The sequence below is a fragment of the Eublepharis macularius genome, chromosome 12 (genome assembly GCF_028583425.1).
Source record: "Eublepharis macularius isolate TG4126 chromosome 12, MPM_Emac_v1.0, whole genome shotgun sequence".
NCBI classification, from domain to species: domain Eukaryota; kingdom Metazoa; phylum Chordata; class Lepidosauria; order Squamata; family Eublepharidae; genus Eublepharis; species Eublepharis macularius.
In genome coordinates this window covers 34,935,322-34,962,969 of record NC_072801.1, presented here as the reverse complement: position 1 = coordinate 34,962,969, position 27,648 = coordinate 34,935,322, and the positions used below count along the sequence as shown (strand labels likewise).

Genomic DNA, 27,648 nt, shown 5'->3' with positions numbered 1-27,648 from the left:
ACAGTACTCCAAATGAGGCCTCACCATCGATTTATACAGAGGCATTATGATACCGGCTGATTTGTTTTCAATCCCTTTCCTAATAACCCCTAGCATAGCATTAGCTTTTTTTATGGCAGTCGCACACTGTGCTGACGTTTTTAGTGAGTTATCTATCATGACTCCAAGATCTCTCTCTTGGTCAGTCTCCGCCAGTTCAGACCCCATCAACTTGTATTTATATTTTGGATTTTTGGTTCCAATGTGCATTACTTTGCACTTGGCTACATTGAACCTCATTTGCCACATGGATGCCCACTCTTCTAGCCTCGACAGATCCCTTTGGAGTGCCTCACAATCCTCTCTGGCTTTCACCACCCTGAACAATTTCGTGTCATCTGCAAATTTAGCCACTTCACTGCTTAATCCCAATTCCAAATCATTAATAAACAAGTTAAAAAGCATTGGACCCAATACCGACCCCTGTGGCACCCCACTGCTCACCACCCTCCACTGTGAGAAGTGCCCGTTTATACTCACTCTCTGTTTCCTATTAATTAGCCAGTTTTCGATCCACAAGAGGATGCATACCTACTTTCAAAATCTCGCAGAGCAACACAGCTAACATGCTTCATACAATTTGGACCACAGAAGAAGTGGATTGTCTACAGGTTAGGATTTTACAGTGCTGAACTTTAGACCTCAGACTTACGTTGTACAGTGGAATGGTCTTCATGACTTTGTAGTGCTTTGTAGGGTCCATCTTGTAAAGATGCCTGTCTGTGATAAAAATTGCTCGATCTTCAACTCTGTTGAAGCGGTTTACCTGCAAAGGACCAAATCCCCACAGGGCGTTAAGTCATTCCCTTAAAAATACTTACACACACACACACACACACACACACACAGAGAGAGAGAGAGAGAGAGAGAGAGAGAGAGAGAGAGAGAGAGACTGATAACAGTATTAAGCAACTTGCTTCCAAAGTTTTGCAGGGAACTGCAGTACTTGTAGATCAAGCTTTAACAGACCCTATGATTTTTGTATAGGTTGCTAGAAGTCAGCTGTGAAGACAGCCCAACCGATGCTTGGCCCTGCCATAGTATGGCATTTTTTTAAAAAAACGATACTCCTTGGATCAAAAGGGATTTCTAATTCCAGCAAGCTTCCACTGCTTGGAAGTACTCCTAAGAGGCTGCCTCTGACTCCCTTCTGGTACAGGTAGATTCATGCCTCCGACTGGCAATGTCTATGGGGAGGGGGAAGCATCATCCCTAAACTTTCTTTAAATGTATTCAATGGTATCTTGTCAACAATGAAAAGCTAATAATTTCCAAAAAAATATTTCAACTCCCTCAACCAAGGCTTCCTTTTGTAGCCATTACTGCCAGCAGCACCTGATGTGAAACTAATTGCAGATGTCACTTGAATTCAATAAACCGCCATTCATTCCCCTGCTGAGACATGCACCATTAGATCAGTGTTTCATCCTCACTTGCTGCCAGACATCCAGTGGGCAAAGGAGATTAAAATGATACATTTCAAAGCAGTTTTAAAAGTGGGCTGCCTCCTGCACATTTCCTTCTAAACAAGGCCTCTCCTTTGTATTCTTCTACATGGCTACACACAGCAAGACAAGGAGAAAGTGAAAGAACAGAGGACAGCCTCCTAGAGATCCCAGCAAGGTGAATTAGGGAATGGCATGGAATGCAGAAAAAAACCTCATGGGGGAAGAGAGATGCTTATTGTTTTCAATTTTAAAAGGTACTTTAAAAAAAGATCTATTTTCCATATTTCCCAGAAAAAGATAGCTATTCAAGGATACTTATAACAAATACAAATCAATTATTAGTTCTAGATGACTCCTGATTAAGGTTTGTAGAAATGGGTTTAGTGAAAGGCTACTCATTAGCCAGCTATCACTTAGCATGGCCTTAATTAATTCTTTAGACTATCAGGTATTACTTGATAGGAATTAAATCAAAGTGTTTTCCATATGGACATTTTCTACCATGATTATTCTCAACAGCCCTGTAATGTCTTGTACATTACAAGACAATTCTTTCTTCTAGTTTGGTATTTTATCTACACATTTATGTGATGGATTTGACGTTTTTCACCTTTCGGCACTGCCGTTGTATATGATGCACCCCAAAACACTGGCTTGGATCCTACAAGTATGCTTTCTTTTCTGCTAGTGCTTCTGTTTGTAAAAGTTTGCATTGAAAGCCACTGGTCTTGCGCAAACAGATGTATTAAAACTAGAGGAAATATGCTCCCAGCAGCGGCTATCTAGCAAACATAGAACTCTTTCATAGGATCTAAGCCACTGTCAAGGCCTTTGATAAAAGTGGAAAAGAGCAAGAGTCCAGTAGCACCTGCAAGACTAACAAAATTTATGGTAGGGTCTGAGCTTTCATGAGTCACAGCTCACTTCTTTAGATACTGGGGTCACACAATACACAAAAATGGCACTTTTCTCTGAAGATCCTGCGAGCTAAGAACAGAGAAACTGGAAATTAATGAAAGGAGTGGCAATTATTCTGATGGTTTTTATGAAACTGATGGATGTCATTACATTTTAAATTAGTTGTATTCTTAAATTTTGAATTGTCAACTACCTCAGATGCCTGAATCGGCAGCATGCAAATGTCCCAAACAAACTTGGCCCCCATCTGGTGCAGCACTGCATCTATTATATAATTCTTATTTCACTTCATTGCTTTCCATATACAATGTTTATAGTTTATACGGAACACTTAGCTGAGTTCCATGGCAATACAAAAGAGGACGCAGGAAAGTTTGATTCGTTTCCATTAACATTCCTTCCATCTCTACATATAATCAATACCCAATTTGCTCTGTTCTTGCAGCTTCAGTGCATTCAAGAAGGTTCATTCAGCTTTCCTCTCCCATCCAATGTGTTCAAGGGGGAAACACACCTCTTACAGGTACCTAGAGATGTGTGGAGGGGGGAAATGGGGGGATAATTTCCCCCGAGGCCTCCCCCTAACTTTTCTAATGGAGAAACTGGAAATATGAGGGAATACTGAAAAAAAAATTCTCTTTTCGAACGAGTGAAATGTTCTTAAAGACAAGGTGAGCATATTGTGGACATATACCGTTCTTAAACATCAGATGAATTTCTGCACCAAGAAGGACACCTAAGCTTCATGAGGGGAGCATGCAGGGTTTCCATGGCTTTTCAGCTGTTAACATGCCTTCTGTGGTCCTCCTGACCTGACTCCTCACTTCTGGTCGTCATTTTCATCTCTCCCTCAAACCCCTGTGACACATACACCCCAGATTGAGTAACAATAGCTTCTTGCTCTACCTTTCTGGAGGGAAAAAATATCAAAAAGAGGTAGGGCAGAACTGCACCAAAGTCTCAGAAGTAAACTCTGAAAGTTTTATGAAAAACTGGGCTCTAAGCAGTAGCCACAGGAAGAAGAAGACAGCATCCTTCATAAATACATCAAATAATGTATACACTAAGTAAGTTATAAATGATGCATTTTATGTTGCTAAACCAGTAAAATTAATTTAGGTTTGATAGGACAGTAAGTATTGCATATATTTCAATTTCCCCTAACATTTAGGAGGTTTTTTCCATAGGAAAAAAACTCCCCTCGCCGATGGTTTCAAAATTTGCTGAAATTTAAAATCTTTACAGGCAACTATGTCACTTTAGCCATTAAACTGTTCCTACTCTGACAACATCAGGGAATTGTATTTGAGTAACTTCAAAAGACAGTATATTAATACTTTCTACAGAGGGGGTATCACCCTCTGACAGGGGGACAGAAGGCTATCTGGCATACAACCAAATGCCACCAGTTCATGTGCTAGGTGCCTGGGGTGACAATAGCTGAAACAAAAGGGGCTTGTAGTCTTGCACATCAGGGCTTGTGCTCTGGGCATAAAGAAGATGGGCTTTCTTTTGCCCAAGCAACTCACCATGTTTTTCCAAGTGAGCAGAATGGAACTAACAAGGCAAGCAGTTGCAATATGTAAGCGCCCCCCCCCCGAAATGCTTATGGGTTTAAAATGCATGCAACAGGATACTGACACCCTCCCCTTTTAGTCTCCAACAGCAACCTACAAATTCTACTATACTTGTTAATCCACATTGCTGACGGTTCCTCCATGATCACTACTAACCATCTGCACAGTAACAGGGGTCAAAAACTCTAGGATAATGCATCATACACTCTTGATAAATGAACATTTTTATCAGACAGCATGGAATATAAATATTTTTAAAAATAGCTCTAATCCTTCTGAATGCAGAGAAAAGATTAGCAACATGAAGAAAGCATTGGCTACAAGACTTAATCTGAGAAGATCTCCCAGTGACGAAGACGACAATTGCCCAACTATTTATTTATTTAAAACATTTATTAGCTGCCTTTCCTCCAAAGGTGCTCAAGACTATTCCATGAGATTCATCTCCAGTATTCTTCTACTATTCCATCACTACAGCTTAGAAGTTAACCAACTTGGGATAGATTATGTGTCTCAAATGGTTTGCTGTCACTTTAGGGAATGTTAAAACTGTGATGACAGTGAAAAGTGGGTTGCTTTATTATATCACTAAGCCAGACATTATGGTCATGATTTTGTATCTGTTGTGCACATGGATCTCCATGAAAGCAAGAACATCAATCACCATCTTCTTCAGTGTCAGTTTCATTCCTTGTACACAGGGAACTGTCCCTAGTCCTGAAGAGAGAAGATCATGCTCATATGGAGCTCCATATACACAAAACCCCATAAAAATATGCATTTTGCCCCATGTATCAGATTCATGGCAAGCCTACAGAATTTGAGTCACTCAGGACAGACAGGAATCCATAGGCCCCCAACTCCCCACCATAACACAACCTCAGCAACCACAAAGACTGACCCAACCTTTCCAAAATGAAGTGTCCTAGAAACAGAAAGCTGATGAACTGCAAAGAATGTCGGCGGAGCAGAAAAGAAAAACGACTAGGAAGGGTGGCTTTTCCAGTTGCCTTTTTCTTTCTTTTCTGCTGTGCAACAAACTAGCCTTTGTTCCCAATCTCACCCTTCTCTCAAATAAAAGGATGATTCTTCACCATCTTTATGACAGCCTTTTCGGAATTTGGAAGCTGACTTCCACCTATTCTCCTGCCTCTCCAGACCACACCTCATTTCATTCAGTCTTTCAGCTTGTTAGATTACCAGCTTGATTACCAGCAGGTTAATACCCCTTTGGTTCTCTAATGTTACTCCCTCTAACAGTTCTGCCAGCGATATCTCTCTGTCCTTAGACAAATGACAATGAACCTTCTGTTTAAAGAGAGAGAAGAATCACATTCAAATCAAGCAGAGTTGCCCAGCATGTAGATTTGATATGTGATGAGGCCGCTAATTAGGCAGAAGGACTGGTCGTGGAAATATGGAATGTTAAGAGCAGCTGCATCTGCTAGAAGGGACAAGCGAGTGTGGGTTGGAGCGTTTATGATCAGCCAACAACCATAAGGGCAAAACAAGAACATGCTTTCTGCAGACTAATACACTCTCTCCTGCTATGAAAGTGTAAAATATTGTCTTGAAACCACAGGCTACTAATTCTTGGCAGCTGGTTTTCATGAGCCTGGTGGATGAGGAGCTGGACTGCAGAGAGGATGCAGAAGTATTACATCAAGAATATTTCTTTAAATGTCAACAGTTCACAGGATTACTGAGCCAGTGATCAAAATATGACAAACTGGCATAACAATCCTAAGCAGAGTTACACCCTTCTTTCCACTGAAGTTAGTGGCTCAGAAGGTTGTAATTCTGCTAAGGATTGCACCATAAGACTCACAGAGCAGTTTATTCATGAATACTTTCCGGCCAGGCTCTTTCTTGGAATCTTTTCTTGCTCTTGGAATCTTTTACCTGCTACGGGGGGCTCAGATATACCAAAGCAGATGTTCTACTTGCCCAAGGTCACCCAGCCCTGTCAAGATTACTGCACTGTCTAAGGACTGCAGATTCAAAGCACCTGATATTCCAATGTCTGAAACCATCAGTTCCCTCAGAACACTTCCTATATGAAGCACCATATAGTGTCTGCCTTCTGTTTCATCATCCCCTACTGCTTCATCATCTGCTTACTGTGATTTTAGAAGTGTAGGCCTGCCTTCCAAATTTTAGATGGGAAGAACCGGTCTAGCCAAGGCCAATACAGTTGTTTAGTGTGAAGTAGCTCATTCTTACATTTATCTGTATCATTTATAGTCCGCCTTTCTGACAGAAATTCAAGGAAAGGACAGTTGTGAAGAGTGAAGGATAGGGCCTGGTAAATGTGCATCAAGAATGGAAGATTAAATTCAAATTCAAATTTATTATGCCGTCAAAGACCAGCATAGAGAGAATACTACAAAATTACAAAGTTAAAATTATTAGTAAAAATAGTACAAAATTAAAATAATTAATTAAAACAGTAATATAAAAGGGTAGTATTTATATAATAATGAAAGCATCTGACGGATTTTATAGGCTATTGCACAAAATTTTGTGACTGAGGCTGTAGTTGTCAGATTTCCATCTTCTAGAAGTAGGTAAAGGTAGTCCCCTGTGCAAGCACCGAGTCATTACTGACCCATGGGGGGGACGTCGCATCACGACATCTTCTTGGCAGGCTTTTTGTTATGGTGTGGTTTGCCATTGCCTTCCCCAGTCATCTACACTTTACCCCCAGGAAACTGGGTGCTCATTTTACCGACCTCGGAAGGATGGAAGGCTGAGTCAACCTTGAGCCGGATACCTGAACCCGGCTTCCACCAGGACTGAACTCAGGTCGTGAGCAGAGCTTGGGTTGCAGTTCTGCAACTTACCACTCTGCGCCACAGAGCTCATCTTCTAGAAGTAGCCTAATGTACTCAAAGCTCATTCTTCTAGGTATTCTATTGATCAAAGGGGTGATGAACTTGATGCAAGCATCTAGATAGTATGGACAATGTAGAAGAACATGATCTACAGTTGCAATTTCTCCTTCATTGCGGGGCAAAGCCTTTTCTTGTAGGGTGTTCTGTTAAACCACTCATCTAAAACAGCAGAGGGGAGTGCAGCACACCTTGCAAGTGTAAAGACCCTCCTGTGACTATGCACCTCCAAGAGGGACAGATAAGCAGCTGGCTTGACTATATATCTGGTGTCCATAGGAGACAAAAAAGTAGGGACCCTCCCTAAATCAAGCTGACATTCAGTGTCCAATATCGTTTGTTTTATGGTGTTTTGCCTGGTCAAAACACATGGTTAAAATCATAGAGGGTGAAAAGCCAAGGCTCACCAGTTTACAAAGGACTGTCCTAAACTATTTGGGTTGATATTCATCCAGGAGGAGCAACGGGGTCAAGGCTTGCTGAAAATAGCTGATCTTGAGCCAGTAATTTAAAGAGGCAAGGCACACCCTAGCTTCCGCTCTGATAGTGCCAGTCTCCAGGTGTAGTAACACATTTGGTACGCAATTGGAGACTTGCAATGCTGCTCTGAGAAACCTCGACTGAACATGCTCAAGAGGGGCAAAAGAAGATGATGTTGCCCCTCTCATGGTTCCATATAGGAGTTGGGCCAAGGTTTTGGCTTTAAAGAGTTTTAGGGAAGCAGGGATGTAACATCCACCCTTTGTTCGGAGAAATCTAAGTATATTGTGAGCTGACTTTTGCCCAGTATCTGCTGCATGGACAATATGCACTTTTTTTGAACCAGAGGCATGAAATACTGCACCAAGATATTTGAAGGTCTGTACCTGTTCAATCAAGTGGCCATCGATGGTCCAGGTTCTAGACTTCTGTCTCTTACTGAAGGCCATTATTTTTATTTTTTGATAATTTATGGTAAGAGAGTCCGAATGGAATATTAATTGATTGAAAAGTCCAAAGGTCCCGCAGGTATGTCAGCCCCAGTCCACTGTGGGATTTGAATACAGGGACCAACACTTTGAACAAGAATTCAACCAGGAGCCAGCGCAGCTGACACAGCACTGGATGAATATGCGCCCTGAATGGGGTTCCCGTAAGAACCTGTGCCACTGCATTCTGGACCAGCTGTAACTTCCAGGTCAAGCCTAACGGCAGCCCAGCATAGAGTGAGTTGCAGCAGTCTAATCTGGAGGTGACTGTTGCATGGATCACCAAAGCCAGGTCCTGGGATGAGAGGTAGGGTGCCAGTTGCCTGGCCTGCTGAAGATGGAAAAAGGCAGACCAGGCAACAGCTATGACCTGGGTCTCCATTGAAAGTGTGGCATCCAAGTACACACCCGGGTTCTTCGCTGTCAACGAAGGCCGGAGCTGCACTCCGTCAAAGGTTGGCAGCCAGATCCCCAAACCCGGCATCCCACGACCTAGATATAGGATCGTCTTCAAGGGATTCAATTTTAGGTGGCTCTTCCTCAACCATACTGCCACAGCATCCAGACCTTTGGCCAAGGCACCTGGCGCAGAGCATATTGCATATTGGTGACAACCCAGCCCAAAGCTACGAATCACCTGTCAGAGGGTGGGAGGGTTGTTGCAAAGATGCATCAGGATGTAAACGTACAATGCAACTTGATTAGAGCAAGGGAGAAATGTTTAGGGTAGGAAATGCAGCAGATTAGCATCTGTAGTGAGATAAGAAGCCTATGTTCCTATTCACCCTTCCTTGGGGGGGGGGGGCGGGGGAGGTATCAATTGTTCTGAATTTGTGAATGAACTCAGATTCAGCGGTCTCACATTGTAATCTCCTCTTGAAGCTTCCAGTCAATAAGTGGGTATACAAATGCAATTAATAAATTTTAAGTCTATCAATACATTAATCTGGTTGTTGCTCTCAGAGTTTTTTTTAATTTTAGTTCCACTACATCCCGTGTTTCATCCTTTCATACTTTTAATCACTATATGTTTAGAAGTATTTCTAAACACCACAGGCATTACTATTCAAGATCCCTTATCTCAAACTTCGGCCATGTTAAGCTTTTGTTTAGAAGCCCCTTTTGTGCACATCCTGGAGAAATCTTTCATCTCCCTGCAGCTGTTAATGTGCTTACCTTGCGAACATGAGAGGAGAAGAGGACATTCATGAATTTGTCCTTTCGTTTCAACTCATTGGCAATGGGGATGAACACACCTGCCATTTGAGGGTTATCTGGATTCTAGAGAAGCAAGAGGGAAGAGAAGAACGCAAAACTGTTTTCATCATTGAAGTAAGGACTACAACTCCTTTTGCTACCCAGTCACAACAACTAAGGCTGCAATCCTAGGCACAGTTACTAGAGGTAAATTTAATTGAACTCAGAGGGACTTCTTCATTGACATGCTTAAGACTGCACTGCTAGTTTGAGAAATATTCTCTGGCGCTTAAACTTTAGTGGTTGCTCTCCAGAACAAATAGAACACTTCAGAGTTGCCTGTCCTTGTTTCTAAAAGCAGCATTGCTTAAGAGAGAATGAGCAATCATGAAATAAGTTAGAACACCATCAGTTAGACAAGATTTTGAAGACCAATGGCCTTCTCTAAGGGCCAGTTCACAAGTTCTCTTGTGAGGGCTGATTGACATGTTCTGGGAATTCCATGCTAGGAACCTAGCAGCCTGACTGGGATTGGGACTGCAGGAGAGGGAGCTTTAGCCTCCCCCCCCATGCTGTTTTCCCAACCTCAAATGACCCCAAAGCCCATTACAGAGATTTAAGAGTAGCCACAAGTACATATAAGTTTCTACAACAGGGTAAGCAGTGGTTCCCAGGAGTTGTTTCAGGTTGGGACTTAAACCACCTCTGTTCATGGTACTGATCTAAACCAGGTTTGTGTACACTTGAGACTTACGTTCCAAGCATGACACTCCCAGATCACTTGTTGGGGTGGGGGGGAATACAAGGACTTTGAAACACCAAATTTGCTTGATGAGATTTCCATAGAGCCAGGGTGGTATAGAGGTTACAGCGTCAGACTAGGATCTGAGAAACCTAGATTCAAATCCCTCTCTGTCATGGAATCCCAGAGGATGACCCTGGGCCAGTCACATACGCTCAGCCTAACCTACCTCACAGGGTTGTTGTGAAGGGCTGTAAGCTGCTTTGAGTTCCCAGTGAGGAGATAAGTGTGATATAAATGAAGTAAGTAAATAAAGTACATGAAGAGCTTGGCCAAGTTTCTAATAACCTACAAAATGAGAACGTGCAAGATATTCAGATACGGTCTATAACATTTATGTTCTACTGATTCATGGTATTTATTTGCCATGTAGTGATTCCATAAGTTCACACAAGATCTTTTCAAGCATTGATCATAGATATGCACATGAAGGGCACGCTCAACTATGTTAAGATCTCAACAAGAAGAATGGGGAACATGTTTCAAAGCCTTATTACGTCAACAGGGTGAGGTCAGGAGGGATATAAATGTAAAGGAAGGGTGAACAGAGCCTCTTGATTAGGAAATCATAAAGATGACTGAATGATACATCCACATGCAGTTTGAAATTGCTGCCCATGAAAAAGTCATATTTGAACCACTGGATTTTCTTCTTGACACTGTTTAAGGTGTGCTCTCTCTTTTTGCTGGTTTGGCAATTCTGATACTGTCTCCCTTTCCTTTTTGTTAAACCTGGCTTTGAAATTGGAACCCTGCCATCTCTGACCCAGAAGTGAAACCTTTTCCTCTAATAATGACCACTACTGGAAAAACTGCCCATACATTCCAAAGACTGCCCTTATTTCTGACTCTCAAATGACAGGTTAGTGATTTAGGAATCTATCTGAAAACTGGTCTCTAGTTCTGTTAGCACAGAACACTAGTTCCCTGAACTGAGTACATTCATACAGATCTGTATACACTGAGGTTGCCTATTTTAGTTTCTATTTTTAACTCAACTCTGAACTTCTTTAAAGATTCCATTGGTTTAGATGAGGGATTTGGACGAATTCCTTTCGATTGCAGACAGGGAAGAATGGTTTAGGGCTCAACACAGAGATAAAATGGAACAAGGATTAAAGATCAAAGAGACAGAATACTCTTTGAAAAGCTAACAACTTTTAACAACTGTCCCTAATTTGTGCATTACTGCATTTTAATCAGTCTGGTTTCATACAATCTGATTAGTGAAGTTTTATGAATTTAGCTATACTTACTGATGCCATGTAGTCACCTTTCCAGGCTCTCTGGAGTCCAATATCAGCTCGCTGGCCCTTTAGCAGCTCCAGTGCAGCCACCTTTGACCTGATCTGAGGAAGGTCTTTTGGAGGGATACTCTTGATGAGCTTGTATGCTCTCCATCTGAAAAACAAGGTGTGGAAGCAACTCACACGCCAGCCAAGCATGGGAAATCAAGAACACCTGGGCTTCCCCTTTAGATTAGCATCTTCATATGGACAGGCTTCGTTCGGTGGTTATCATGTCTTGAAATGGTTCCATGAAAGTGACTGTGACTTTCTCCAACACAAATGAGCTTTGGTGGACTGCAACCCAGGAAGTTGCTGGGTATGTCCCGTGGGCCTGACCTTGCTTCATAACAATGGCTTGCTGCAGATCCCTACCTGTGATAGATGGACTGCAAGGCCTCTTCGAACCTCCTCAGCACTTTCGGAGGGCTGGGCCATTTCATATGTCCGCCATAGCCCTTTATGGACTTCACCTTGTGAAACTGTTGGGCAACCTCACCGATGTAAGATTTCACTTTGTATCGACGATAGCATTTGATAATCTTGAGGGCAGCTCGGGTCCTCTTGTAGCGCAGGCGGGCCAGTGTGCCCCTCCAAACCTACAGGAAGGAAAAAAGGAGGTGTTGAAAGGCTAGAAACAGGAAGGCAAGACTTAGGCCTTCCAAGATCTTCTGGCCACAAAATAAAGAATGCAAACTATTTGCAGGCACTTGCATTCTTGTAAAGAGCTATCTGGAGTCTAACTGCAAAAGTTCTCCTTCCAGCATTAAATGGATTCCAAGGAAAGCTCAAGAGAGACAAGCGGCTAGGAAAAGGCTGAGAAATGGCATTTGCTACCAAATCCCAAAGAACAAGTTGTAAACTCTGCTGGTTCTGAGGCAAAAGAATATTAGCCTGACCCTTTTGAGGATAATCAGATCCTTTCCTTTCATCCTCTCCTCCATCTTCTTTGAAGAAATATCCTAAAACATTTACACAACATGTAATGTAATAGCACCCCATGGCTTAAAAACATTATCTATGTGAGTTATATATGACCATACTGCAGAGACACAGGTCAAGCAGCAATATATTACAGAAAAACAGCAACCAATCAATAAAAAGGACAGACAGCCAAGCAATCGACTCCAGCAACCAAATCCTTGTTCAAGCACGTTTTCCATATTACTTCTAAAAATATGCTCTAGTTATGGCTTGGGCAAACTTCTCAGAGAAGTTTGTTTGGTAAACTTAGAGCAACCACTGGAAACAACTTGGGAAGTGTACTCACACAGTAGTAATGATGAGTCAACAGAGTCAACACCAAAGATCAGTGCAAAAGATGAGCCCTAGAATTTTGCATGTGCTTTGAGACCAAATATTAGCTTATCTAACTGAACTGCTGAGCAACAGAACACCACACACATACTTCTCACCTCTGCTTGGAACAACTCCTGGTCCAAGTGAAAGCAAGCTGGGTACTTCATTGCTGTACGCATCACCAGACACATTCACCACCTCTGTCCTGCATATATTAAGCACATCTCTCTCTCACTGCATATGCTCTCTACCTTCCAGGCTCCAGGGCATGAAGTGAGAGCTTTCTGGCAGTAACACCACAGCTTAGTGTGCCACAGTTAGTGTGCGTGAGCCGCAACAAAGTGCTTAGGAAGTATAGACAGACTTTTTTTTTCAAGATTTGAAACATTTTAATGGGATTTTTTTTATTAGCTACTAGAACATCACCATGCTCTTATATGTCCTGCTCTGATAAGAGGTTTGTATGTGTTCAAGTATTCTATTGCTACGGAATACAGGAAGCTAACTGAAAGCTCTGTAGATAGGCAGGTCATACATTTTTAAACTAAAATGTTCTTATTCTCAAGGATGACATGCACAGTTATTCATTCACTTCCCACAGCTGTATGTGCAGACATTGCTCTCCAGAATGAAGGTGCTAAGGAAGTTTCCTCTTTAGATTCTATGTGTGTCTGTCCTTAGATGGAAGGAAGAATAGACCTGCTGATAGTTTCAGGTGGGTAACCATGTTGGTCTGTAGTGGAAGATTCGGGTCCTGTAGTGTCTGAAAGACCAACTAGATTTCCAAAGTGTGAGCTTTCGAGAGTCAGAGCTCCCTTTGTTAGATACATGGAGTGAAAAAGGAAGAAGTCTTTATAATCCAGGCAGAGGGTGGGAGGGTATTATCCTTCCCCATTCCTTGTATTTGATGAAGGGAGCTCTGACTCTCGAAATCTCATGCCTGGAAATCTAGTTGGTCTTTAAGGTGCTACTGGACCCAAGACCCGCTGATGTTCTCCAGCTCACCACTTTACAGTAGAAGATGCTTGGTTGGCCAGCTGTGTTTCTTCGCAGCAGCCAATGCCAGGTTGTACAGTAGTGGGTGGTTGTATTTCTTTAAGAAGTGTGCCTGCTGGAAATTCTTCTAAAACTTTTGCTTTATCTTATCAAAAAAGTAAATAGGTCAGGAGCTTGGCTTGACCTTCCTCTCCCTGTTCCCTTTCCCAATATAGCATATAAAACTGCCTTATATTGAATAAAAACACTGGTGTTTTTTTAAAGTCAGTACTGTCTACGCTGATTGGCAGCAGATCTTCAGGATCTCAGGCAGAGGTGTTTCCCATCACCTACAACCTGATCTTTTTAGCTGGAGATTGAACCTGGGACTTTCTGCAAGCCAAGCAGATGCTCTACCACTGACCCATGGCGTGCAGTGTAGCCCCTTGTGCTTTCTTCCTGTTACTTTCCTCAAATGAAATCACTGCCCCCCAAAAAGGCTTATTCCAAGCTAGTGACATGTTTTCCTTTTAGTGCAGTGGTTAAATATTTGAGCTGCGATGTGGCACTTCAGTGGTTCAAATCTCACTACTTCCATGAACTTACCAGGTGGTCTTCAGTAAGCCACTCCTCTCAGTCCCAGCTCCCCAGCAGTATTGTAGGGACAATAACACAGACTTTGTTCACCACTCTGAGTGGGCACTAATCTGTCCAGAAAAGCGGTTTACAAATGAACTATTATCATCATCTATATTTTCCACAGTCCACCAGATGTTCAGGCTAGAAAATCAGGGTTGCACCTTACCTGTAACTGTTGTTCGTTATCTTCTGTGCAGGCACACATTTGGCCTGCGAAAGTGCAGTCCCACTGTGGGACTGCACAGATATACGACGACAAACTTTTGGTCCCTCATTGACTCAGATTTTATCCACGAATCTAAGAGTCAGTGAGGTATCACCTTAGTGTGTGGCATGTTCCAAGTAGTGTGATTGTTTGCAGCTGTCCAAATGTTACCCTCTTTATGCTGATATCACCTGGATGTTTAGCTAGTCCTTTTGGAATTGCATGTAGCACTCCTATCACTACTGAAATAACTGCTGTATGTTTCTCCCATAGACACGGAACTTTAAATATTAGATCTTGATATTACTATATGGCTATCTTCATCCCTCACATTTCAGAGTCCTAGTCTCTCTTCTGTCTTCTCTCACCTTTACAAATGTTGGTTTTCATTTCCTCTTAATAACCAACAGCTGAAAGGCATGCTGTGGCTACTGGCAGCCACCATACACAATGGCTCCCTGCCTGTGATGAGTTAGCTACATGCAAGATCCATCATGCACAGGAGCATAGATTGAAACACAGCTGCTGATGCTGCCTGACATCTATCCTTGTTTGATGTAGTTCTGGAAGAGCACAATCTGTGCATGGCAGATGGGGGCGTAAAGATGCACAAAAATGAAGATGTGAAAGTGAATTTCTGCCCCCACACAGCTCCTAGATGGCTCTAGGAACCTAACCTGCACAGTCCCCTCAAGTCAACAGTTGCAATGTCACCCAATGCCCATAGCCCTATGTAGCCCAACTCAATGAAGCTGATATAACATGTTATCTACACACACTGTATTTGTTTAAAATAACTATTCACTTTTGTAACTACTAACTGTTTGCAATCCAATTAACAATAGCTGTCACACTCAAGGTTTCCTCCAGTGCTTATTATTTAAAAGGAAATGGAAGACAGCCTCGGAAATTATTCAGTCTTCCTGCCTCTTCTTTTTATGGTTGCCTGTGGTTTCAACAGTGCAGTGTGTTTCTTCCAAATATGAATACATAATAAAATACACAGCAGTAGCATCCAACCTGCAATATTATTTTTAAAGAGATACCTTCACAGATGCTCTGTCTCTCTTTATCAACGGCACAACTGAGACTGAAATTAAGCAAGAAACAAAGTTTCTATATTGCTCTTTAAAATGTATTTTGATTTGGACTGTCACAGCTACTACTTATGCTCTTTGCTAAAAGACCTTGTCTCCTCCCATGAGCATGCACTCAGCATAATAAGAAATAACTATAAAAGTAAGAGTTGGGGAGGGGGGAAAACATGCCTCCTTCTGGGCACACAAACAGGAGGAGATGAGCTGTTCTTGCCTGCCAGCTTGCTAAACAAGGAGAGAGAAGATTCTGTGCCAAGGACCACCTTTCCCTTGGGGATTTGGGGGATGCAGAGATGAGAGATTTGCTCGAGACCGGCCCTATTTTCCTTTCCCAAGTAAATTCTCCAGGACAGAGGATTTCTCCCCAAAACTAAGAGAAAATTCTCCTCTCAAAGCTATCCAAACCTTTCACTTGTCATACTAATGCATCTTCTGAAATCAGCTCGACCTTTGGTGCTGTTTTAGCCCCCCCCCCCGACCCCACCGCAAAGCAGAGAAATCCCAGCAGTCACTTTATTAAGAGCTACCCTAACAACAAAAGAGACATGAGATGACAAGTGGGATTTTCCTGCTGCTGCCCAGAGGTCGTCCAGCTGTACTTGAAGAGGTCCAGGCATGAAACATCAAAAAGACTGTGTACAGTTGCCCCTGGAGTCCAATTACCTTGCTCAGACATGCCTGAAGGCTCGAGTCAGAGAGGGCATTTGTAATCAAGAGCAAGCCCCCAGAGCCAGGTTGTCACAGCTTTAAGAGTTCCCTTCACTAAGGGCCCTTGACCACTTAGGAGATACACTTTAGGAGGAAGAAACAGAAGGACACTAAAAACAATCAGAATACAGATTCAGCATAGGCCAGAATGGAATGGAGAGGCCCCACACTGACCTAGAGAGTGCTGTCTCAATCTATTATTTAAAAATTTAATACACTGGCCCTTTCTGCACACAAGGTGCTTTATAAAAATTTTTAAATTGCAACAGCGAACATCAGAACAAACAAAACAATTGTCAACAGAATACCACCATTACAAACGCAAAAACAGCCACCATGAAAGAATACAAAAGTTCAATAGCCCTGCAAGGTGCTTAGCAATGTCCAGCAAGCAAAGATTAGAAGGGGTGCTACTCCTGCTTGATATGCTGTATCTGCATATAGGAAGTGAAGGCTTTCATGGCTATGCCATCCTTCTGCTGCTTCAAAACCCTTGCCCAACTCCTCAGATTTTTAGGAGGATGGAAAAACCTTGCAGGAAGACTTTGCATACATTGTGATGTAATGAGATTCCTGGGGCTATAACAGTTCTTTTTATGTAACATGCTTTTAATGTTTTATCTTTTTAGGTAAGAACAAGGAATAATTTGCATATGTCACACAAACACACACACACACACAAATACATATACATTTTTAGATGTACATGAATGGGTTTTCTGTATTCTTCAATTGCTTTAAGCTTCTAGGTCAGTTAGGACAACAGGTTAGGAACTCTAGAACTAAAACAGATGTTTATAATGCTGCCTGGACAGTGGCACAAGCTCAATGCTTCCTCAGTTTAGAAAAAAGGAAACAATTCGATTAGTGGTTGTTTGCAACGCTTACCTCTGTGCATACAGTTATTCCAAATCCTTGCTAAAATTCTGACTATGCAAAAAAGTTATTGTCCAATGAGACAGCCAGTCACTTCTGACTTTGCTGTTCTCTATCCCAGGGGATACTTGGCTCAGTGGAATACTGGATAACATTTGATGGGGATGCTGGCCAACTGACCAATCGCCACAGAAGCCTATTTAGGGCCACTAGATAATTTAAGGCACCCCTTAAAATTACAAACCAAGTAGACACTTTCAGCTACTTAAGAGAGGAGAAAGAAAGATGTGTCACGTAAGGGAGACTATAAGAACGATACAAACACAGGAGAGGAGAATGCTTTTAGTCCCATCTCCTACTTTAAACAAACATGCCTGAAGGACCACCTACTCTCTTATGAACATACCTAACCATTACAGTCATCTTCTGAGGCCTTGCTTCAGGAACCCCTGCCTAATGAGATTAGAACTCTGGGGCCGTTTTCACACTGCTTACCTTCCCTTGCAACAACCTGGAACACTGCGCAAAAAATGCGGAAGTTCGCGCAAATCTCACGCGAGAAAACGCGATCTTCTGTGTTTTTTGCGCGCTGTTCCGGGTCGTTGCAAGGGAAAGTAAGCGGTGTGAAAACGGCCCAAAAGTCTCTCCCCAGGGAGACTGACTGTTCCCTTCTGCTGGCATATTCCATCAGCGGATGAAGACTTTTTTGTTTAATATTCCCTCAGTAATCTCTCCTTTGTCCCCAATGTTTTAATTGTTTTAATAGTTGTTTTTATGTATGTTTTTAGCTCTTGTTTAACCATTTTAATGATGATTTGTTGTTTTGGTTAGTTCTTAATAATTTTAAAATGTGATTTCATTATGTTTTAATTTGTTAGACACATTAGTAGCCCTTATGAGGGCAGAAAGGGATATAAATTTTGGGATATATATGTTACTAAAATAAATTCGGCTGCCCACCAATACAGAATCTGAGGGGACCTGATCCAAGTAAGCCGAGATCTCTGGTTGGAGTCTCATAAGCTACCAAGCTGACTGTTCAGAAATATTCCCCCACCCCACTCTTGATTCCCTTCCTGCTATTAGAAGGCATACATTTAAAGTTCACCTTTTCCCCTATATCAAAGGCCAATTTATCCTGTGCTCGAAGAAAAATCAAACTGTGCTCTTGACAAATAAGTTTCATCTTTTATGCAAATACAGAGTATAACTCCATCTGTTTAATTGTGCAAGATGCTTCATATTCTGTCTCAAGATATGGTTCTGGAGGTGGGATGATGGAGAAAACTACAAGCATTTTTATTTTGCCAGATATGCTTAGGAAAACAACAACTGTAATGATATGAAATCAGCAAGACAACCTCCAAGATCTGAAATGAGTTCCACCCAAAACACTTTCTTCAGTAAGGCCCCCTCACAGCTTTTTAAAAAAAAATTGAATACCAAGCATCCCTAGGCTGACCCAGGATCTGGGGAGACCAGCAAGGGGGTTGGGATGCTTTCCCAAACGAATGACCCTACAAGGACATGAGAGTAGCCAGCGGCATCTACAGAATTTCAGGCTCCAAGATGCACCAGATTCATAAGCTTCCAGAACTTCCAAGATAGCACTGGTTTGCACCTTACTAGATTAACTTGAACACAGACCATGGTTCAGTATTTAAACCACTGACCTTGAACCTGTTTCTATAGCTATTGAGAACTTACTCTGTGTCCTTGCAAGAGTATGTGACAGAAGTGTTGGCAGAGTTATGCATCTCATCCACTCAGGACATGACAATAAGTGAGAATTTTAACAAAGATGTCAGAAGTCAGATTTAAAATGAATTTAAAAAAGAAAAAAGGGGGGGGGGAGAGATGAGGCCTACCAATAAAAGAAACTGCCTAGGAAATGAGACCCTCAGTCACTGGAGCCTTTGGAGAAGAATGAGAAATCATCTGCTAGAGACGCTTCAAAAAGAGTGCTCTTTTTTGTATGCTAGATCAGGTGATTTGAATAACAGTAATCTGCAAAACACATTTTCAATGTCCCCCTCATAGAGGCAGAAAGGCTACTACAGTATGGCAGTAATAGCTTTCAACATTCACAACAGGAACTACATCTTTACTGCACTTTAATGTTTCTCCGCCACAGTTTCTTGGGCATTGTGTGAGCATAATATTTCAGAAAAGGAGGTGACTAGATAACACTTTTTACAAATTCATTACAAATTTTATAATGGTCTTTATCAACCATGGGAAAACAGCCCATTATGAGATGGCTGTGCAAATAACCACAGTTGTAAAGCACTTGGCACCATTATGGAAAGGTAGCACAAACAGTAATGTTATCACATTGCTACTGAATAAAGGGGGGGGGGGTTGATGACAGACTAAATCAAAAGTGCTAGATAGGATTCTGTCCTCTGATCCCTTGAAGCAGAGAAGCACTAGCAAAAGAGGGGCAGGAAGCCCATCCAGATTACTTGAGAGGCTTGGAGACCTGAGATTTCAGCCAAATTCAATGAAGTAAATAAGCACCTGCCCTTTCTGAATGCCTCCTTCACCAGACCCATGACAAGCTGGGATGCACAGCAAGCACATTCCAAACTAAGCCATTGCTCCTTCCTAAATAAGTGCCAAGATGTCTTTCACTGAGACATGTTTTGACTGCATGAACCGCAGAAAAAATATTTCCATGTTTGCCAAAGCTATGTTTGCATGTACAGATGCACCCCTCTCACTAGGACTCCTTCACAAGCAACATTTCACACTTCACAAACAACGTTTCACACTGTCAATGCACAGCTGATACTTCAAATCCTAAAACAGAAATAAGAAAATCCACACAGGCATGAGCTCTGCTGCATGGTTTCTGAAGTGTCTCATATGGAGTCTTATTCTTCAGATACTGCTGTCAGTATTGCAGGAGAAAAATCTCAAGTCTTTTAGCCTGCCCTAGTCTCTAAAAAAGAAGCAACAAGAAAACTCAACTGATAGCTAATGGGGGGGCATGGAGAGACAAGGTATCTGCTGAGGATAGTGTTGGAATACAGTAATGTCAAATATACAAAGAAGACGACAATCTTCCAGAGGGCAGAAAGCTCTAGATAGGATGGTAGGGGGAGTACTTTCTTTCTTAAAGACCTTTTCCCCTTGTCTATCTGTAGCATGCTAATCTTAGGCTTTCCTTCTTGAACTCCATATACTTCATTCTCAGGCTATCTAAAAAGCTAGGCTTATCTCTACACTTTCCTAATCCAGTTTGTCAGTTCTAATAATAAAGCTTTTGTTAGTCTGTAAATCAGTTTGACTGCTGCAAAGGCACATTGCCAACAGACAGAATGATCCACATGTGCACACAAGAATGGCCAGGAGATGGCTCTATATCTGGGCTTAGGCTAGACTTGACAGTCCCTCTGCAACAAAATTTAGCAATACTATATGGAGAACTGTGGATATTTAGGAAAGAAATGGGTGAGGAGGCAGTTGTTGGAGGCCCTTGGCCATTGTGTTGAGCACCGAACATACTCTCCTCTCCTTTGTTTGCAAACTCCTTCTTACAAAATGGTGGGCGTCTCCTGAATAGATGACAAATGTCTTGATGTGGGTTGCTGAGCAGAAGCCCTTCTCCAATTACAGAGGCTGATCTCTAAACTAACAGGAAAATGCTGGTTTTTGTCAGGGATGAGCATTTCTTTTTCTGCTTAACATTTCCTAGCATGTGCCACTTTAAGGGCACATTGGGACAAAGGAAAGAAAAAATATTAAATTATGACAAGTCAGCCATGGCTTTTGTTTTTGCCTCGTCTCTCCATTAACCCCTTCCGCCCTCTTCCTTCTCGGCCACCAGAGAGGCCAGGAATGTTGCTATAGCAACAACTTCTGCAAGGCTTTAACTGATAAGTCTCCCAAGAGGAATGTCTGGGAAAAACTGGAATGGGGGGGAGGGAGGGACAGAGAAATAGAAAAAAAAGAAAGGAAAAACAGTATCAGTACACAAGACATTTCTGCGTCCTGTTCATTAATAAGCCTCTCTCCTTCCACAGTATCAGCATGTCCAGCATTCTACCTTAGGGAAGCCAAGCCACATCAATGCAACAAACCTAATGCCTTCAAAAATGGAGGAAGCATCCAGGCAACAGACCAGCGTGGTTTCCGAGAAGCAAAGCTGACAGCATCCAAGGTTGCTAAAGTCGGCTTTACAGAAACAGTCAAACCCAGGAGGGTAGGAGGGAGCAAACAAGAAGTCTGATTTAAAATCTCCATTCCATTTAACACTAAGCCACGTTTGCAAATGTCCATTCAGTATTATCTCTAGATGGAGCAATTAAAATTCTCTCTTACTGAAAGGAATGCATTTCTGGAACCTACTCAGGAATTTTTTTTTCAAAGATATATCACACAGTTTATTTTTATTTATTTAAAACATTTGTTAGCTGGCTTTCTACCTTACGGCACTCAGGCAGCTTACAACAGACAAAATACATTAAAAACTCTATTTTTGTTGCAAATTACTTATTAAACTCCTAACAGAGAGAACGAGTGAAGCAGCTGTAAAATGCCCTATAAGGCTTGCCCTCTTGCTCCCCACAATCCAGTCATTCCACAAAAGGTTGGCTGAAGCAAAGAACATGTGCTACTCAGGGACCTAAACTGGGGTACCTCTCTGTAGCTTGCTTCATCTGATCAGCTGCATGCACTGCGCAGAAGGCAAAGGGAAGAGAGCAAGGCTGCCACTATCACAAAGTGAGGCTGGACCCAAGGCCAGCATTCAGATGTCACTTTAAACCAGCACTGAGTCAGGAATTGAACAAACATGGCTTGTGGCTAGATTCGCACACAGACAACTCCCTCCTTCTCCCATCCCTTCTCAATCAGAGAATCTGAGTTGGAAACTTATCTTGGTTACTCAAGATTTATGCATGCAAGCATGTTAATTGGATTTTCCTACACATCAGATTTTCCCCATCATCTTGCTGTGTGGAGAAATCACCAACTCCAGTTAATTCATGTCCCTGCATTCATACGTCACAGGTAAACAAAGTTAAATTTTAATTGGGATTCTCCATGCAAGGTTGGGGGGGGCATGAAAGAGGAGGGAGAAGCACATACAAACTCAGCAATGAGCCAAGTTTATGCACAGCTGGTCAAAAGTGACATCTGAATGGATCCACTCTCTTGAAAAGTGTACCACTCAATTTTGTTTTAAGTTCTCCTTCAGTTCTACCATGAAGTGATAGGAGACACATACTTCAACCCAAAATTAAAGTTATATAGCCCTATTTTAACTTCCATTCCTTCTCTGTGCCTCAGAATCACCACCAAATTCTTCTACATCACAGTCAACATTTGGGATGTACACTCATCACACAACAAATAAAAACCTAAAGTGTCCTTCTCTTTTCATCATCATAAGGAAAACAAAGGTGGAAACCCCAGGAAATATAGATTGTTGCCCTTTCTTCCTCCCTTAATATGTTGGTGTCCACATTTTCTGCCAGCTGGCCAAGCTTGCTCTGGAGGCAGCACCCAGACAGAAAAGATGGCTGGACATTGAATGGGAAGAGAATCTCCCCCTGTGCCCTACAGCCAGTTTCCAAAGCATGATGCCTTGGTGAGCCCTGGGAATGTAGTCCTCAAGAGTACCTGACAATAAGCCATCAGACACCCAGAGGTCTATGTTTTTCAGATAAACTAAATGGTGGTTCCTCAGACTCACTGGAAACTGTGGCCTTGGAGCTAGAAGAGAAAATCTCTTTCTGACCAGCAGCAGGCTGCCTGCTCCAACAAACAGTATGTGTGCAGCAGGGGCCACATGCATGTTCCCACTGAAACCAATGGCATTTGAGATAAGGAAATAACACTGCATGTAATGAAACAAAAATGGAAAAAGAACCAAACACTTCTGCTCACCACACTCATTTATCTTTACATGATGTCAGGCACATGATGTCAGACACAGGCATTCCAGACTAGGAAAAGGCAGATCATCAGGAAACCAGAAGGTTACCCATCGGAATTTGAGGAGGAGTTGCCAGAGTAAAAACAAATTGAGTGACACAGAAGAAAGATCACCTACATTATTTTCTAGAGCTAATAGTATAATTTTCACATCACGACAGCCAGTGAGAACTTCCTCTGCTGATAAGTAACGATTGTAAGTATGCAAATGAGCGACAGCAAACTAGGCTAAATTGAATACATTCTTAAAATTTAAAAATTAAGCTATGAGAATCTCAAAACCTTTCAAGACAAGCAAAACATTACCTTACTGCTAAAAAAAAAAAGAAGAAGAATCAAGAAGACTGTACAAAGATAACCCTGGCATCACAAAATCCATCACACTGCCACTGAACCACACACCCCCTCTTATGTTTACTTAGAGCTCACAGTAAAGAATCAATATTATAGCACTACATGAAAAATTAATTTTCAACTTCCTGCTGGTAGCAAGAATAAATGGGGCAAGCCAAGCAACAATAACTCCTTACAGTTTTGCAGATACTGTTTACCACACTCTGTTCCACACTCAAGAAACAGCAAAAAGCAAACGTTTTAAAGAGATATGCTCCCCCACCTTTTGTTAAACAGAGAGAGAGGATGGAGGTAACAAACCAGAGTTATAACTTGTCTTAGCATTAGTATGTGTAAAAGAGACTCTATGGATGTTTGTAGTCTTCTATTTCAAAAAACACGCAATTTTATCCTTTATTCTGAAAAAAAATGACACTTCATATTTTATATTTTGTTTTGCCATAAAAACATTCACGCACACACACACAGGCATTTTTTTCTGTTAATATATATGGCTGGTCTATTTGCAAAGTCTGCAGAACTGAATTTGTGTTTTCAAAAGAACAGAAGTTTCTAACCTCATTGCTGGTGCTCTGTGTTAGAAAATGTATGAGGCAAGTATACTCCAGGGTGGAGGCCCTGGTGCTGTACAGGTTCTGCTCTCTCCCCTGCCTTTATCATGAGATCAGCATTTGTTCCTCCATTTCTACATAGCATATAAAGCCTGGAGACAGCAAAAGCAAGAGGCTTCGGCATGAGCTAGAGGCTCCTGGCCTGTCTTTGCCAGCACAACCGTCACTGACTTGGGAAGTCCTTATGGCTCATTACTGTTTAAATTTTTATGGCGAGGTCACCTGGGGTTAACATATTTTTGTAAATTGTGTTTTTTTAATGTGTATTACATTTTGTATGCTGCTTTGAATCTCGAGGGTGGGAGACTCATTAATCCAAATAAACATAAACTAATCAAATGAAATATCCTGTTCTCAAATGCCACCATACCTAAAATATCCCAAGAACTCTGCATAGTTTAAATCATCAATTTAAAGACACACTCCACTAACTGTGCTTCTATCTCACAAAGTTCACATAATTTTACTTGATTTGCTCAATTTATTCAGAAAGTCCAGTTTCTTCATGCTGAATTTGCAATTTGAGATGAGCTGTGTTGCTACTGGTTTATATACTTACAGTCCCTTGTCACTCATGGGCAATTACTAAGGCTATTGTTTAAAATGTCAGTTATTCATATTATGCACACCACCTCCTACAGTGGGGGAGAGATGGGATATTTTAAAGTAGCTTTCTTTACTGTGTCTCACCTTCTGTAGAAAAAGAACCACCCACACAAGCATCTTGGCATGCAGTTCTTCTAAGGTAAACAGAGTCCGAGGTGTCCGGATGAAAATCTTGGTCTTTCCATACGCCACATCATGTTGGAACCCACAGTGCTCAATCAGTTTCTTTACTGCTTCCTTGTCTGATGGGAGCTTGTGATTTGGCCATGTGAATTCAGGGATTATCTTGTACCTGCATTCAGACCAGAATTTTTAGAAAGCATTACATTACTCATATGGTCATCTCTGCTTTTCCTGAGCTCATCAGTATCTCAGCAGAGGACTCTACTAGTCCATCCCATATAACCTCACCAAAGCTGACTTCCTTAAAATGAGGAAGAAAAGGAATACACATCTTTTCATGGATTTAGAAGACAGTGGGCATAAATTGTAACTGTAAGAAATGCAGCGAGACTCCTTCCTTTTATTACGCTTCCTGTGAAGGGGGCTTTCAAATGAAACTAATGGAATTAGTGTTCCTCACAGGCTTCAGTTAAACAGGGATCAGAGGTGTTTTCAGCTGGAGATTTTATTTTCTCTGTTCTGTGGAGCTTTGAGGTTTTAAAAATTAGCCTTTGAGAGAATATTTGACTACTGTTGGTTTTAAGCATTCTTTAATCCTGCAGAATAAAAAACACCAAATAGATACATTCAATGAACCAGAGTGATCCAGACACTCCATTTGAAAAAGGAAGAATTCTTCAAACCTGTCAAGGAGTCCGAGCATTGATCTAAGATCCAACAAGGAGACAACTCGGGGCATGGAGGCATTTCCAGGGATCAAAGGTTACCTAAGTGAACATCGTTGATACTTGCAGTGGACAGATAGTATGCAGTCTTTTACAACAGTAGGTTGGGCACAAACAGTAGGAGAGCCAGGCCATTTATCCTTGCTTTGTCTACAGAGCAGTGTCTTCTACTTGTTGCTCCTCATGACCCAGTTCAAGCCCAAGTTCTGGCTTTGGGCTCCAGGTCAAGCCCAAACTTGAACCTACTGACCTGGGTTGAAAAACATACATGTCTGTTCTGGATTCATGTGGTGCTCTGCCTGGCTTCAGCAAAATCCTTGCTGATTGTTCACATAGTGTGTTTGTCCAGGTCTCAGCAGGAGCAATCTTGCCATTCTTTCTGATATACACCATCACCATCTTAACTTTTTGGAAACAGGCCTAAGACAGCATAATGTCAAGATAAAATGGATGATGGAGAGAAAAATATAAGTGGCTTTGTGTCCCAAGTGGGAAGAAAAAGCAGGATGTCTTATATACTAATAGTCAAGTGACCCTGATCTGAGGATACTTAAATGCAGAGATTGGAACAATGAACAGACAAGACAGATCTTCCTACATGCCTGAAAAAAACACCAGGTTTGCAGAAAAATCTGAAACCTAAAAAAACCCAAAACATTTTTTAAAAACCCCAAATGATAAAAGGCATGTCTGTAGCTTTTAACCAGATGCACTCAGTTGCTGTTGCTAGGCATCCATAACAGTTTAGCCAGTATTCCAGGCTTGATTTCTGTCAATAAAAGGTAGGAGGAAGGAGCTGGGCATTTTCCATGGTTGTTTTGGCCTTTCAGTGATGACTCATTGGGGACTTGCACTTCTAGACAAGACCAAGAAGCAACCACTGGGTAATTTGATACATGACTTGCATGACTCACTCAGGCCAGGCTGATTGCTACTGTTCAACAGCAGCTCCCCTCCCCCCCAGTATAGTGCCTAGAGTTTCAGAGTGGGAGACCCAGGTTCAAATCACCACACGGCTGTGGAAGCTCACTGGGTAACTTTAATCCAGTCACACAATCTCAGCCTCACTCTCATAGTTGTTGTGAGCCTTTACAGTTACTAAAAGATTTATACTACAGCATTGGAAAAACAAAAGCCCACTTCCCTAACGCATTGGATTGAGGACCTCATAAACTTAACATCTGAATGTATCACATATAGATGGTAATTGCATATGGACTTATTTTTAGATATTTGGAGACCTTTTATAGAAGCTTATGTATAGATTTGCCAGCATTGTTTTTGTTTGACAGCCTTGTTTAGCGATGAGGATAATATAGAGGCAAGGAGAATGATGTAAGCTGCTTTGGATCCCTGTGGAGAAAAGCAATATATAAATGAAGTAAATTAATAAATATAAAGATTGGAAACAGATAAAAGGTAAGTTGTTTAGTGGGTTTGAAGGAGAGACACAGGGAAAGGTGAGCACATGGAGGCTGCCAGGAGGAGGAAAAGAGGAAATAGTGTGCAGAAGGGCATACAGGGAACCGTGAAATAACCCCTGCAAGTCCTTGTAGGTTCCCCACCATGCAACTAGGCCTGGCACAGCTGGCATCACACTACTGGGCCATAGGAGAGTGGCTGTTGAGGGGGAAGGAGAGGAAGCTGAAGGCAGGGGGGGCAGACAGAAGTGGGCAGGAAGGAGAGAAGAAAGCAAGAATAGGCTATGAGAAGAGAGGCTATGGGAGTGGCTAAGGAGAAAGACAGGACATGTGGGTGGGGGGAAAGAGATGCCCTGCAAGCCCTTGTGGGTTCCCTATTTGTAAATATCTAAGTCAACAGTCAATCTCAGTATGCAATTTCTCGGGAGGCCTCTCTTGCAAAGGCAAGGAAAGTGCAATCCATTAATTCAGTCAGACATAAATGCACTAGAAAGTTGCTTCCTTGTCCAAAATAGCATAAGGGCTTATAATTGACAGGGTGTTTTTTTATTTAGATCCATTGAGAAGGTCCTGTTCAGCTACAGGAAGGGCATAATTTTTTTATGCACCCAGATAGCAAAAACCACTTGGTTCCACATCTCTGCTTGCTACCCACTAACTAGGGAAAAGTATCTGGCACTGATTTCTTGTGAGAGATGGGAGGAGAAACTTTCAGTTAGCTGCAAGACAAACAGCCTAAGTCAAGAAAAGGTGTTACAACAGCTATAAAATTGGCCTGGTGCTATTTTCAGAAATGCTACCAAAATTTATTTTATTTATCTATTTATGCTATCACTATTTATTTTTATGCCACCTCTCCAGAGTACTGCTCAACCCCCTCCCCAAGTTAGAGACCCTTCTCATCTGTATCACAAAAGCCAACACTGTATCACATGGTACA

General features: G+C 41.8%; 1 protein-coding gene across 1 annotated transcript in view; it reads right to left on the bottom strand.

Moving 5' to 3' along the window:
* MYO1D (myosin ID) overlaps positions 1 to 27,648 on the bottom strand; it is a 153,345-nt gene that overhangs the window by 64,719 nt on the left and 60,978 nt on the right. The window contains exons 16-20 of the mRNA XM_054992565.1: positions 24,524 to 24,731; positions 11,502 to 11,725; positions 11,097 to 11,241; positions 9,018 to 9,122; positions 692 to 805 (exon numbers count right to left, since the gene is read on the bottom strand). Coding sequence (XP_054848540.1) covers positions 692 to 805; positions 9,018 to 9,122; positions 11,097 to 11,241; positions 11,502 to 11,725; positions 24,524 to 24,731 — 796 coding nt within the window. The remainder of the gene's footprint in view (positions 1 to 691; positions 806 to 9,017; positions 9,123 to 11,096; positions 11,242 to 11,501; positions 11,726 to 24,523; positions 24,732 to 27,648) is intronic.